Source organism: Nymphalis io, chromosome 7 (genome assembly GCF_905147045.1).
Source record: "Nymphalis io chromosome 7, ilAglIoxx1.1, whole genome shotgun sequence".
Lineage (NCBI taxonomy): Eukaryota > Metazoa > Arthropoda > Insecta > Lepidoptera > Nymphalidae > Nymphalis > Nymphalis io.
Window position 1 is genome coordinate 5595650 of NC_065894.1, and position 14540 is coordinate 5610189.

The 14540-nt window shown below is 30.6% G+C and overlaps 1 protein-coding gene across 1 annotated transcript; it reads left to right on the forward strand.

Annotated features, from left to right (window-relative positions):
* Positions 1-527: 527 nt before the first annotated feature.
* LOC126769737 (ankyrin-3-like) lies at positions 528-14517 on the forward strand. Its single transcript, XM_050488654.1, has 5 exons — positions 528-1291; positions 6086-6838; positions 12347-13542; positions 13663-13881; positions 14263-14517. Exons 1-5 carry the CDS (start codon positions 574-576, stop codon positions 14482-14484), a joined length of 3108 nt encoding a protein of 1035 aa, XP_050344611.1. The 5' UTR covers positions 528-573; the 3' UTR covers positions 14485-14517.
* The last annotated feature ends 23 nt before the right edge of the window (positions 14518-14540 follow it).

The window sequence follows — 14540 nt, forward strand, 5'->3', positions numbered from 1 at the left end:
TGATGTAAAATTTGATAATTACACGAACCAATAACAATTAAATTGTTTTTACTGGATGACCTTTTTTTAGTGTACTGCTGATTTCAACTGTAATTACAAATTATTTCGAATATATTGTTGTGATTTTGTATAATATTATTGTATTTTATAATCATTATTCTGTTGTACGATAATGTACGATAATTTTAAGGGCCCTGGTTACGATAGCTGGCTTACTTTAGGTCGTGGACCTTGTCAAACACATAATACTGATAATACTTGACAATTGATATTTGGCAGAGTATTTTGCATTTTACGCTCAAATTAAAAAAACTAGCGCAAATGATTACTCAAGTGATTGTTTGTACTCTTTGGCGAAAATAAATAAAAGAAAAATGATCTAAAGTTTTTTTATAAAATAATTAAATAAATAAATTTCAAAGTAAATATTATACATTATATAGAAGAAAATCTTAATTATTACTCTTACTATGTTTATGAAGCATTTTTATACTATTATATTCAACGGCGGTAGGAACTAAATTTGTTGTTGATTAATGTCTCACAAGATTTTCACAAGATCTCGTTAGTAAAATGGATTTTAGGTCCATAAACCCGATCACATCTAATGCGCTTAATCTTGCTGCAAGAAATAACGATGTAGAAGCAGTCGAAAGATTACTTAAAAAAATCAACCCCAACTGCACTGATAATCGTGGTTGGACGTGCCTTCATGAAGCTGCAGCAAATGACAGCTATGAAAGTCTGCAGTTAATTTTAAAACATAAGTATATTAGGCCATTAGTAGAAACTCACGAAGGTTATACAGCGCTCTATCTTGCATGTCGGTACGAGCGTTCCATCCAGACGATAAAAGCCATACTGGAAAGTGTGCCTGATATAGCAAACTATGGAAGTAATGATTATGATACTCCTCTGCATTTTTCAAGTGATCAAGGCAGGGTGGAAGTCGTACAGCTGTTATTAGACCATGGAGCAATAATTGATGTTCAAGATTTTGATGGAGATACTCCTTTACATCATGCTGCACTTAGCAAACAATATGAAGTCCTTGCTCTATTATTATACGCAGGAGCCGATCCGGAATTAAAAAATGATGCTAATTACTTGCCATTTCATCTAGCATGTTACAGAGGATGTTTTGATGTTGTAACTACTTTATATCTATTCATAAATGATGTTAATGAAGTCACAATAAATGGTGATAGTCCCCTCATTCTAGCTACACAAGGTTTTAATGATGAAATTGTTAAATTTCTGCTAGAAAGGGGTGCTGATCCTGATTTAAAAAGTAATTATGGTGACAAAGCATTAACAATGGCCTTAAATATGGGACATATTTCAACTTTCAAAATTTTACTGCAAGTCACTGATCTCAAGAAACTTGATCAAAATATAATATCATATGCTTGCAAGCCGCACAACTTTAAATTAGAAATACTCGAAATTCTTTTGACGCATGATATAGGACCAGACTATTTTGATTTCTTTGAAAAGTTTCATAATGTCCCAGAACAAATTGGCGAATTTAGGCCTTCATATCTTACCAATGCACCAATAAATTCATATTTGAATATTTGTGAATATATTTATCAGCAGTCTCATGATAAGTTTCAACAGTTTTTTTATTTATTTCTAATGCGTGGGCTTTTGGTTAATGCTTGGAATGTAAATGAATGTCCACCTCTTGTATACATACATTATTGTAGGCATGCTGCTTGCTTTAGAGATGTAAGTTAAATTTATTAACTTTCCTACATCTTAATATAATATCATAAATTACTTTTTAATGTTATGTCCAAAAATAATTTACTTTATTTACAAAATAACTTATTTAAATAATTAATTTCAGGTATTTAAAATACTCAGAGAACATGGCTGTAATGTTGATTACTGTAGCTTCATGACAAACATTAGTAAAAAAAGATTTTTACCGGATGCTTTTATTGCATCTTTCACAAGTAATCCTGCTACATCACTGGTTATGTTGCCCTATAGTTTGTACTGTGATCCTGAATATTTATTACAGTTTGCCTGTAAATATGGATTGTTAGGCAGAATACCACAACAAGTAAGTTGATTTAGTAAGTTGAATTACTTTTAACGCTATACTTACAATGGCTAGGGAGCTGGTGAACAATATTTATATATATGTATATATATGATTTGCTCATGTGACACATTGTTAATGATAATAGTGCCATAAGAAAAATGCAGCATCTGCCACCCCGGTAGTGCTGTATCGTAAAAATGACAGCTCTTTGAATTTGTAAATAAAGGGGTACTCTATTAGTTGCTTATGTTAATTGCCTCTGATGCCGAAGTTCAAATTTTTACTGAAAGTGACGATAATCAAAAAGTCAGACATTCATAGCCATGAATGCCTTTTTTGTAATTTAATTTAGTTCTTTTATGACATAAGTATATACATGTTGGCACATTTGGTAGACCTGAATTGTTTGATCATTGATATAATGAGAGACCACTGAAAAATGGTCTGCCTATATAGATAGGCATGGATGGTGCCAAAAATTAAGTAAAAAAATCTATGTAAATCATTATTAATATGAATCCTGAGCAAATCATATATCAAAATGCTTTGATTGCTTGATATTAAAAAACTTGATTATGAGAATTGGAGGCAAAATTGACAAGTTTTTTATACAATTTAAATATGTGTAAAAATGAAAACTTATGTCAACTTTTAAAAACAAGTTTTTTGCCATAAGTGGTCTTATTAACAACTATTAAGAAGATAATAACTTTGTTTTATTTTTTATATCTAACTTGAATAACTATAATAGAAATTTTACCTATTCTTGTTTTACTTTTAGGTCCAAGAACAATTGCTTTCAATGATTGATGAAAATTTGGAGGGTATCAATGCAGAAGCACTCTCATACACAGCTTTACCATTAAAGCATTTGTGTCGGCAAAAAATTAGGTTGCTTATACGAAACACAAATGTTAATTTATTTAGTACAGATCAATATATTAATACTCTTTACTTGTTACAATTACCTCGATGTTTAAAAGAGTATTTACGTTTCCTATAGGATATTTTGTCACTTAATATCTGTTTAGATTTGTAAATTTATTCTAAGGCTTTCTTAAGACTTATGTGGAAGGGTGATATTAGGGTAGTTCGTTAGATTGTGATATAAGAAAGGTATGCAATGGATTCAGAAATTGTAATCTTGAAAGTATATATTAAAATAAAACTAATAGTTTATTCCCAATTAAATATTATGTATTACACTTAATATATTATTTCATATTTCACTTAAATATTATATGTATATATATGTGCTTTGTTGATTATGTTATGTATATGATTAATTGTTTATTTATTTGACGTTTGCACCATTTGCCATAAAATCTTCAATTTCTTCGACACTGAAAACATAAAACAGAACATTATTTTTGTACTAGAAAAACTAAAATGTATTATTGACACAAAGACATATTTAATAAGCACAAATTGCATTTTGATATTAGTAATATTTTATATTATTTAATTGCCCAAATATAAAAACAATTGCTGATATCTATTTATAACTCAAATATATACCCAATTTGTTCTATTAATTATATACAATTACTAGTATTTTATCTAGTACGATCCCATTAATCAAAAGCACTTGAATAACAACAATATGTATGCAATTTTATTGTGAATTTTATGATTTAATGCTATGGCCAAACTAATAAAATGAAGCCTATTCATAGATTTTGTTATAATTTTTGAATTTTTTACTTTAAGATATTCAAAATTGAAATTTAAGTTAGTATTTATTTTATAATCTTACCTTTATTTTCGGATATGTTGATCAGTTACATTTACTAATTATTCTGTCTCTCTCTCTCTCTCTCTGTACTCAAATGAACTCATTTGCCTCATTGTTATCAATCAATGACAATTCAAATTAAAGTCTACTATTATTTTTTATTTCTACTATTATTTATTTATTAAAATATTTATTGTACATCGTACATATGTAATATGATTGAGTTATATAAATAAACTGCGATTATGTAAAAATATATTTCTTATCTTCATGAGTTCTTTATTATTAATATTTTCTAAGACCCCTATCGCGCTGGCGTTATGCTAGTGTTGGCGTTTCTCCAACATCTGCGCAGCGTCGTTGCGACATAAACTTTGAACATCCGCTGAACGCAACGCCAAACTTGCTCACATGCTGCTATTTCAGGCATACAATCAGAGACAAAGTGGATTCCGCCGAGGATACATTACTTTGGCTTTGCTACTTCAACAAAAATTACTTTAAAGAAAAATAATTTATCATTGTCAATTTTGGGAAAACCTTTATGGTCCAATCGATTACAAGAAAGTGAATATTTCGCACTGTACTGTAATAAGCCGGAATTTTATAAATATTTGCGAATCGTAGACTACATTTGACGAATTTTTAGAAATTATTTAAAATGACAAAATATTTAGACACTAATGTTTTAGTGTCACCAGAAGAGCGGCTTGTTATAGCGTAATTGTACTTGATGCCAACGAAGCAACATTAATGTAACGTTGTCACTAGAGACTCGCGACGTTAAAGAAACGCCAACGTTCGCATAACGTCCCTGTTTTACCCGGTATGGTACAGTGACTGCTGCCTGGGAGTCTCGAGTAGCGGAAAAGTGTTGATTCAAAATATCAGGAGAAAGAGAACATACAATTTCTGTACACTGGCCATAGATGGATTAAAAATGTTAACATGATAAAAGTGGCAGATTTACTCCTAACTACCTAACTGTGTATATAATGTGACCTGTCATGTTTGTATTCATGAAAAGCTCGATCACGCTGAGACATTGCCGTACGCACCTTATTCATATTCAATGGTACAATTTGTCGTCATATCTTAAGGTCCTACTATTCCTTTATCTTATCAATTTATTTTATAGTATAAATAGCGGAGGAGCACATGGACCACCTGATCGTAAGTGGTCAACAACGCTCATAGGCATAGGCATTGTAAGAAATGTTACCTATCGCTTACATCGTCAATGCACCACCAACCTTAGGAACTAAGATGTTATGTCCCTGTAATTACACTGGCTCACTCACCATTCTAACCGGAACACAACAACATCAAGTACTGCTGTTTTGCGGTAAAATAAATAATATGTATGGTAACTTTATTATGCACAATTCTTTAAGTTAATTAAAGCCAAGGTTTCGTCTATATATCAACGCCATAAAAGCGTTGTTGGATTGTGTACAGTAAGAAATCATTTAAAATTATTGTAATAATTATTATCTTTATTTTATTTATATGTTACATTAAAAAAATAATTTAATTTAATTACATTGTACCTAATATTTATAATGTTTTTCTAGATACATACATAGTAACAGTTAATAAGCATATTTCCTCATATCTACCGAACAATCCCATTATTTCTGTTCTCTATCACATACCAGGGTTCACAACCGTACGATAATTTTATACCTACGTACGATGTACGATAGTATACTACTATCGTACGTGGATTGTACGATAATTTCCATTATGATGTAAAATTTGATAATTACACGAACCAATAACAATTAAATTGTTTTTACTGGATGACCTTTTTTTAGTGTACTGCTGATTTCAACTGTAATTACAAATTATTTCGAATATATTGTTGTGATTTTGTATAATATTATTGTATTTTATAATCATTATTCTGTTGTACGATAATGTACGATAATTTTAAGGGCCCTGGTTACGATAGCTGGCTGACTTTAGGTCGTGGACCTTGTCAAACACATAATACTGATAATACTTGACAATTGATATTTGGCAGAGTATTTTGCATTTTACGCTCAAATTAAAAAAAACTAGCGCAAATGATTACTCAAGTGATTGTTTGTACTCTTTGGCGAAAATAAATAAAAGAAAAATGATCTAAAGTTTTTTTTATAAAATAATTAAATAAATACATTTCAAAGTAAATATTATACATTATATAGAAGAAAATCTTAATTAATACTCTTACTATGTTTATGAAGCATTTTTATACTATTATATTCAACGGCGGTAGGAACTAAATTTGTTGTTGATTAATGTCTCACAAGATTTTTTACAAGATCTCGTTAGTAAAATGGATTTTAGTTCCCTAAGCCCGATCAAATCTAATGCGCTTAATCTTGCTGCAAGAAATAACGATGTAGAAGCAGTCGAAAGATTACTTAAAAAAATCAACCCCAACTGCATTGATAATCGTGGTTGGACGTGCCTTCATGAAGCTGCAGCAAATGACAGCTATGAAAGTCTGCAGTTAATTTTAAAACATAAGTATATTAGGCCATTAGTAGAAACTCACGAAGGTTATACAGCGCTCTATCTTGCATGTCGGTACGAGCGTTCCATCCAGACGATAAAAGCCATACTGGAAAGTGTGCCAGATATAGCAAACTATGGAAGTAATGATTATGATACTCCTCTGCATATTTTAAGTGATCAAGGCAGGGTGGAAGTCATACAGCTGTTATTAGACTATGGAGCAATAATTGATGTTCAAGATTTTGATGGAGATACTCCTTTACATGATGCTGCACTTAGCAAACAATATGAAGTCCTTGCTGTATTATTACACGCAGGAGCCGATCCGGAATTAAAAAATGATGCTAATTACTTACCATTTCATCTAGCATGTTACATGGGATGTTTTGATATTGTAAAAAAATTATATCTATTCATAAATGATGTTAATGCAGTCACAATGAATGGTGATAGTCCCCTCATTCTAGCTACACAAGGTTTTAATGATGAAATTGTTAAATTTCTGCTAGAAAGGGGTGCTGATCCTGATTTAAAAAGTAATTATGGTGAGATAGCATTAACAACGGCCTTAGATATGGGACATATTTCAACTTTCAAAATTTTACTGAAAGTCACTGATCTCAAGAAACTTGATCAAAATATAATAGTATATGCATGCAAGCCGCACCACTTTAAATTAGAAATACTCGAAATTCTTTTGACGCATGATATAGGACCAGGCTTTTTTGATTTCATTGATAAGTTTCGTGTTGTCCTAGAACAAATTGGCGAATTTAGGCTTTCATATCTTACCAATGCACCAATAAATTCATATTTGAATATTTGTGAATATACTTATCAGCAATCTCATGATAAGTTTCAACAGTTTTTTTATTTATTTCTAATGCGTGGGCTTTTGGTTAATGCTTGGAATGTAAATGAATGTCCACCTCTTGTATACATACATTATTGTATGCATGCTGCTTGCTTTAAAGATGTAAGTTCAATTTATTAACTTTCCTACATCTTTATATAATACCATAAATTACTTTTTAATGTTATGTCCAAAAATAATTTACTTTATTTACAAAATAACTTATTTAAATAATTAATTTCAGGTATTTAAAATACTCAGAGAACATGGCTGTAATGTTGATTACTGTAGCTTCACGACAAACATTAGTAAAAAAAGATTTTTACCGGATGCTTTTATTGCATCTTTCACAAGTAATCCTGCTACATCACTGGTTATGTTGCCCTATAGTTTGTACTGTGATCCTGAATATTTATTACAGTTTGCCTGTAAATATGGATTGTTAGGCAGAATACCACAACAAGTAAGTTGATTTAGTAAGTTGAATTACTTTTAACGCTATACTTACAATGGCTAGGGAGCTGGTGAACAATATTTATATATATGTATATATATGATTTGCTCATGTGACACATTGTTAATGATAATAGTGCCATAAGAAAAATGCAGCATCTGCCACCCCGGTAGTGCTGTATCGTAAAAATGACAGCTCTTTGAATTTGTAAATAAAGGGGTACTCTATTAGTTGCTTATGTTAATTGCCTCTGATGCCGAAGTTCAAATTTTTACTGAAAGTGACGATAATCAAAAAGTCAGACATTCATAGCCATGAATGCCTTTTTTGTAATTTAATTTAGTTCTTTTATGACATAAGTATATACATGTTGGCACATTTGGTAGACCTGAATTGTTTGATCATTGATATAATGAGAGACCACTGAAAAATGGTCTGCCTATATAGATAGGCATGGATGGTGCCAAAAATTAAGTAAAAAAATCTATGTAAATCATTATTAATATGAATCCTGAGCAAATCATATATCAAAATGCTTTGATTGCTTGATATTAAAAAACTTGATTATGAGAATTGGAGGCAAAATTGACAAGTTTTTTATACAATTTAAATATGTGTAAAAATGAAAACTTATGTCAACTTTTAAAAACAAGTTTTTTGCCATAAGTGGTCTTATTAACAACTATTAAGAAGATAATAACTTTGTTTTATTTTTTATATCTAACTTGAATAACTATAATAGAAATTTTACATATTCTTGTTTTACTTTTAGGTCCAAAAAAAATTGCTTTCAATGATTGATGAAAATTTGGAGGGTATCAATGCACAAGCACTCTCATACACAGCTTTACCATTAAAGCATTTGTGTCGGCAAAAAATTAGGTTGCTTATACGAAACACAAATGTTGATTTATTTAGTACAGATCAATATATTAATACTCTTTACTTGTTACAATTACCTCGATGTTTAAAAGAGTATTTACGTTTCCTTTAGGATATTTTGTCACTTAATATCTGTTTAGATTTGTAAATTTATTCTAAGGCTTTCTTAAGACTTATGTGGAAGGGTGATATTAGGGTAGTTCGTTAGATTGTGATATAAGAAAGGTATGCAATGGATTCAGAAATTGTAATCTTGAATGTATATATTAAAATAAAACTAATAGTTTATTCCCAATTAAATATTATATATTACACTTAATATATTATTTCATATTTCACTTAAATATTATATGTATATATATGTGCTTTGTTGATTATGTTATGTATATGATTAATTGTTTATTTATTTGACGTTTGCACCATTTGCCATAAAATCTTCAATTTCTTCGACACTGAAAACATAAAAAAGAACATTATTTTTGTACTAGAAAAACTAAAATGTATTATTGACACAAAGACATATTTAATAAGCACAAATTGCATTTTGATATTAGTAATATTTTATATTATTTAATTGCCCAAATATAAAAACAATTGCTGATATCTATTTATAACTCAAATATATACCCAATTTGTTCTATTAATTATATACAATTACTAGTATTTTATCTAGTACGATCCCATTAATCAAAAGCACTTGAATAACAACAATATGTATGCAATTTTATTGTGAATTTTATGATTTAATGCTATGGCCAAACTAATAAAATGAAGCCTATTCATAGATTTTGTTATAATTTTTGAATTTTTTACTTTAAGATATTCAAAATTGAAATTTAAGTTAGTATTTATTTTATAATCTTACCTTTATTTTCGGATATGTTGATCAGTTACATTTACTAATTATTCTTTCTCTCTCTCTCTCTCTCTCTCTCTCTCTCTGTACTCAAATGAACTCATTTGCCTTATTGTTATCAATCTTTATAAAATTATATCACTATTTATTAAAATATTTATTGTACATCGTACATATGTAATATGATTGAGTTATATAAATAAACTGCGATTATGTAAAAATATATTTCTTATCTTCATGAGTTCTTTATTATTAATATTTTCTAAGACCCCTATCGCGCTGGCGTTATGCTAGTGTTGGCGTTTCTCCAACATCTGCGCAGCGTCGTTGCGACATAAACTTTGAACATCCGCTGAACGCAACGCCAAACTTGCTCACATGCTGCTATTTCAGGCATACAATCAGAGACAAAGTGGATTCCGACGAGGATACATTACTTTGGCTTTGCTACTTCAACAAAAATTACTTTAAAGAAAAATAATTTATCATTGTCAATTTTGGGAAAACCTTTATGGTCCAATCGATTACAAGAAAGTGAATATTTCGCACTGTACTGTAATAAGCCGGAATTTTATAAATATTTGCGAATCGTAGACTACATTTGACGAATTTTTAGAAATTATTTAAAATGACAAAATATTTAGACACTAATGTTTTAGTGTCACCAGAAGAGCGGCTTGTTATAGCGTAATTGTACTTGATGCCAACGAAGCAACATTAATGTAACGTTGTCACTAGAGACTCGCGACGTTAAAGAAACGCCAACGTTCGCATAATGTCCCTGTTTTACCCGGTATGGTACAGTGACTGCTGCCTGGGAGTCTCGAGTAGCGGAAAAGTGTTGATTTAAAATATCAGGAGAAAGAGAACATACAATTTCTGTACACTGGCCATAGATGGATTAAAAATGTCAACATGATAAAAGTGGCAGATTTACTCCTAACTACCTAACTGTGTATATATTGTGACCTGTCATGTTTGTATTCATGAAAAGCTCGATCACGCTGAGACATTGCCGTACGCACCTTATTCATATTCAATGGTACAATTTGTCGTCATATCTTAAGATCCTACTATTCCTTTATCTTGTCAATTTATTTTATAGTATAAATAGCGGAGGAGCATATGGGCCACCTGATCGTAAGTGGTCACCAACGCTCATAGGCATAGGCATTGTAAGAAATGTTACTCATCGCTTACATCGTCAATGCGCCACCAACCTTAGGAACTAAGATGTTTTTTATTATTATTATTATTTATTTATTTGGGAAACATACAGCATAATATAACACATAAACATTTGATAACAAAATAAGTCTCACATAAGCCAACAAAGTTTCCACTTTAACATTGAAACATGGCGTGAACCTAACCAGAACAAGTTATTTAGCAAGTATTAAAGTATATAAAATAAAATACTTTTTTTAAAACAATTGTGTAGTTTAATAAATTTTTCTTTTTAATATTTATTATCTTTTTTTTTAATTAAAATATTTTTTTGATTTCCAACTACACCCAAATACTGTTGCATTGTTTGTGTTTGTTTCCATTATCAATAGTACTTCGGCATCTTAATATGGTACTGGATAGCATTCTCCTCAGAAGTTGAAATCTAAAACACTCAATTAATTATTAGTAAAGAATGGTTGCCACATATATTTCTATGTTAACCTCTTGACTCGGAATCTAATAATATTATAAATTCATGAAGAATGTTAAATGAAGAGCCGAGATGGCCCAGTGGTAAGGACATGTGAATCTTAACCGATGATCGTGGGTTCAAACCCGGAAAAGCACCACTGAATTTTCATGTGCTTAATTTGTGATTATAATTCATCTCGTGCTTTACGGTGAAGGAAAACATCGTGAGGAAACCTGCATGTGTCTAATTTCACTGAAATTCTGCCACATGTGTATTCCACCAACCGGCATTGGAGCAGCGTGTTGGATTAAGCTCCAAACCTTCTCTTCAAAGAGAGGAGAGGAGGTCTTTAGCCCAGCAGTGGGACACTCACAGGCTGTAACGGTTACGGTGTTACGGTTAAATAATGTTGTCGTTAGGAAATTATAAAAAGGAGAACGAATAAATCAAAATAACATATTTACATATAACGAAGCACTTTAGGTTATTTACTCTATTATTGGACTCTATATTTATTTGTTTACATTGTCGACGATTCGATATTTTTTATCGAAAATCGGGACATTTTTCTTAGCTTACGCTGGCAGCACTTACACAATAAATAATTATAGGTTATGAATGATAAAAACTGGAAAATCCTATTATCTTCTGGATTTTAATGCAATATAAGGTTCCGTCATGCTATGGCATAAATAAACATCACTGAGAAACTATATTTAGGGACAAAATAGTCGTACTTACGCGAAAAAACCCACACCGGCAATTTTCTTCTTCTTATCACTTTATCATGAAATAATAAGACAATACATCATTGTATAACCATCAATATGATATAAGGATTGTTTCTCGGCCTTTTCACTGGATTAGAATCGTTTTCTAACATAAAAGTAAGCGAAAATTGAACAAATAACACAATGATCGCACCAACTGTCAAGTTTGTTTCGCTACTTGAGTAGCGAAACAAACACCAAAACTGGTTACGCGATAAGTAATAATTCTTTGAACAAAATATTTGATAATTCTATCTCTGTCTAAACCATTTGGAACGTAATTTTCGTTCTCTTTCTTGTGTAAGTGAGCAGGAAATCGTCATTGCGTCTATTAGTTTCTCTGTCTACGCATAATACTGATAATACTTGACAATTGACATTTGACAGAGTATTTTGCATTTTGCGCTCAAATAGAAAAAACTAGTGCAAATGATTATATCATGTGATTGTTTGTACTCTTTGGCGAAAATAAATAAAAGAAAAATGATCTAAAGTTTTTTTTTATAAAATAATTAAATAAATACATTTCAAAGTAAATATTATACATTATATGGAAGAAAATCTAAATTATTACTCTTACTATTTTGTTGTTGATTAATGTCTCACAAGGTTTTCACAAGATCTCGTTAGTAAAATGGATTTTAGTTCCCTAAACCCGATCACATCCAATGCGCTTAATCTTGCTGCAAGAAATAACGATGTAAAAGCAGTCGAAAGATTACTTAAAAAAATCAACCCCAACTGCATTGATAATCGTGGTTGGACGTGCCTTCATGAAGCTGCAGCAAATGACAGCTATGAAAGTCTGCAGTTAATTTTAAAACATAAGTATATTAGGCCATTAGTAGAAACTCACGAAGGTCATACAGCGCTCTATCTTGCATGTCGGTACAAGAGTTCTATCCAGACGATAAAAGCCATTTTGGAAAGTGTGCCTGATATAGCAAACTATGGAAGTACTGAAGATGTTACTCCTCTGCATATTTCAAGTGATCAAGGCAGGGTGGAAGTCATACAGCTGTTATTAGACTATGGAGCAATAATTGATGTTCAAGATTTTGATGGAGATACTCCTTTGCATGATGCTGCACTTAGCAAACAATATGAAGCCCTTGCTGTATTATTACACGCAGGAGCCGATCCGGAAATAAAAAATGATGCTAATTACATGCCATTTCATCTAGCATGTTACAAAGGATGTTTTGATATTGTAACAAATTTATATCTATTCATAAATGATGTTAATGAAGTCACAATGAATGGTGATAGTCCCCTTATTCTAGCTACACTAGGTTTTAATGATGAAATTGTTAAATTTCTGATAGAAAGGGGTGCTGATCCTGATTTAAAAAATAATTGTGGTGACATAGCATTAACAATGGCCTTAAATATGGGACATATTTCAACTTTCAAAATTTTACTGAAAGTCACTGATCTCAAGAAACTTGATCAAAATATAATATTATATGCTTGCAAGCCGCACTACTTTAAATTAGAAATACTCGAAATTCTTTTGACGCATGATATAGGACCAGGCTTTTTTGATTTCTTTGAAAAGTTTTATGTTGTCCTTGAACAAATTGGTGAATTTAGGCCTTCATATCTTACCAATGCACCTATAAATTCATATTTGAACATTTGTGAATATATTTATCAGCAGTCTCATGATAAGTTTCAACACTTTTTTTATTTATTTTTAATGCGTGGGCTTTTGGTTAATGCTTGGAATATAAATGAATGTCCACCTCTTGTATACATACATTATTGTATGCATGCTGCTTGCTTTGAAGATGTAAGTTAAATTCATTAACTTTCCTACATCTTTCTATAATATCATAAATTACTTTTTAATGTTATGTCCAAAAATAATTTACTTTATTTACAAAAACCTTATTTAAATAATTAATTTCAGGTATTTCAAATACTCAGAGAACATGGCTGTAATGTTGATTACTGTAGCTTCATGACAAACATTAGTAAAAAAAGATTTTTACCGGATGCTTTTATTGCATCTTTCACAAGTAATCCTGCTACATCACTGGTTATGTTGCCCTATAGTTTGTACTGTGATCCTGAATATTTATTACAGTTTGCCTGTAAATATGGATTGTTAGGCAGAATACCACAACAAGTAAGTTGATTTAGTAAGTTGAATTACTATTAATGCTATACTTACAATGGCTAGGGAGCTGGTGAACAATATTTATATATATGTATATATATGATTTGCTCATGTGGCACATTGTTAATGATAATAGTGCCATAAGAAAAATGCAGCATCTGCCACCCCAGTAGTGCCTTATCGTAAAAATGACAGCTCTTTGAATTTGTAAATAAAGGGGTACTCTATTAGTTGCTTATGTTAATTGCCTCTGATGCTGAAGTTCAAATTTTTACTGAAAACTCTTAGTCTTATTAACAACTATTAAGAAGATAATAACTTTGTTTTATTTTTTATATCTAACTTGAATAACAATGATAGAAATTTTACATATTTTTGTTTTACTTTTAGGTCCAAGATCAATTGCTTTCAATGATTGATGAAAATTTGGAGGGTATCAATGCAGAAGCACTCTCATACACAGCTTTACCATTAAAGCATTTGTGTCGGCAAAAAATTAGGTTGCTTATACGAAACACAAATATTAATTTATTTAGTACAGATCAATATATTAATACTCTTTACTTGTTACAATTACCTCGATGTTTAAAAGAGTATTTACGTTTCCTATAGGATATTTTGTCACTTAATGTCTGCTTAGATTTGTAAATTTATTCTAAGGCTTTCTT

Excerpts from the sequence above, each read along its gene's own strand:
- LOC126769737 (XM_050488654.1), top strand. The coding sequence starts at position 574 with ATGGATTTTAGGTCCATAAACCCGATCACATCTAATGCGCTTAATCTT. Across the intron at positions 1,292-6,085 it reads TGCTGATCCTGATTTAAAAA|ATTTTTTACAAGATCTCGTT; the intron begins GTAATTATGGTG and ends ATGTCTCACAAG. Across the intron at positions 13,882-14,262 it reads TAGGCAGAATACCACAACAA|GTCCAAGATCAATTGCTTTC; the intron begins GTAAGTTGATTT and ends TTTTACTTTTAG.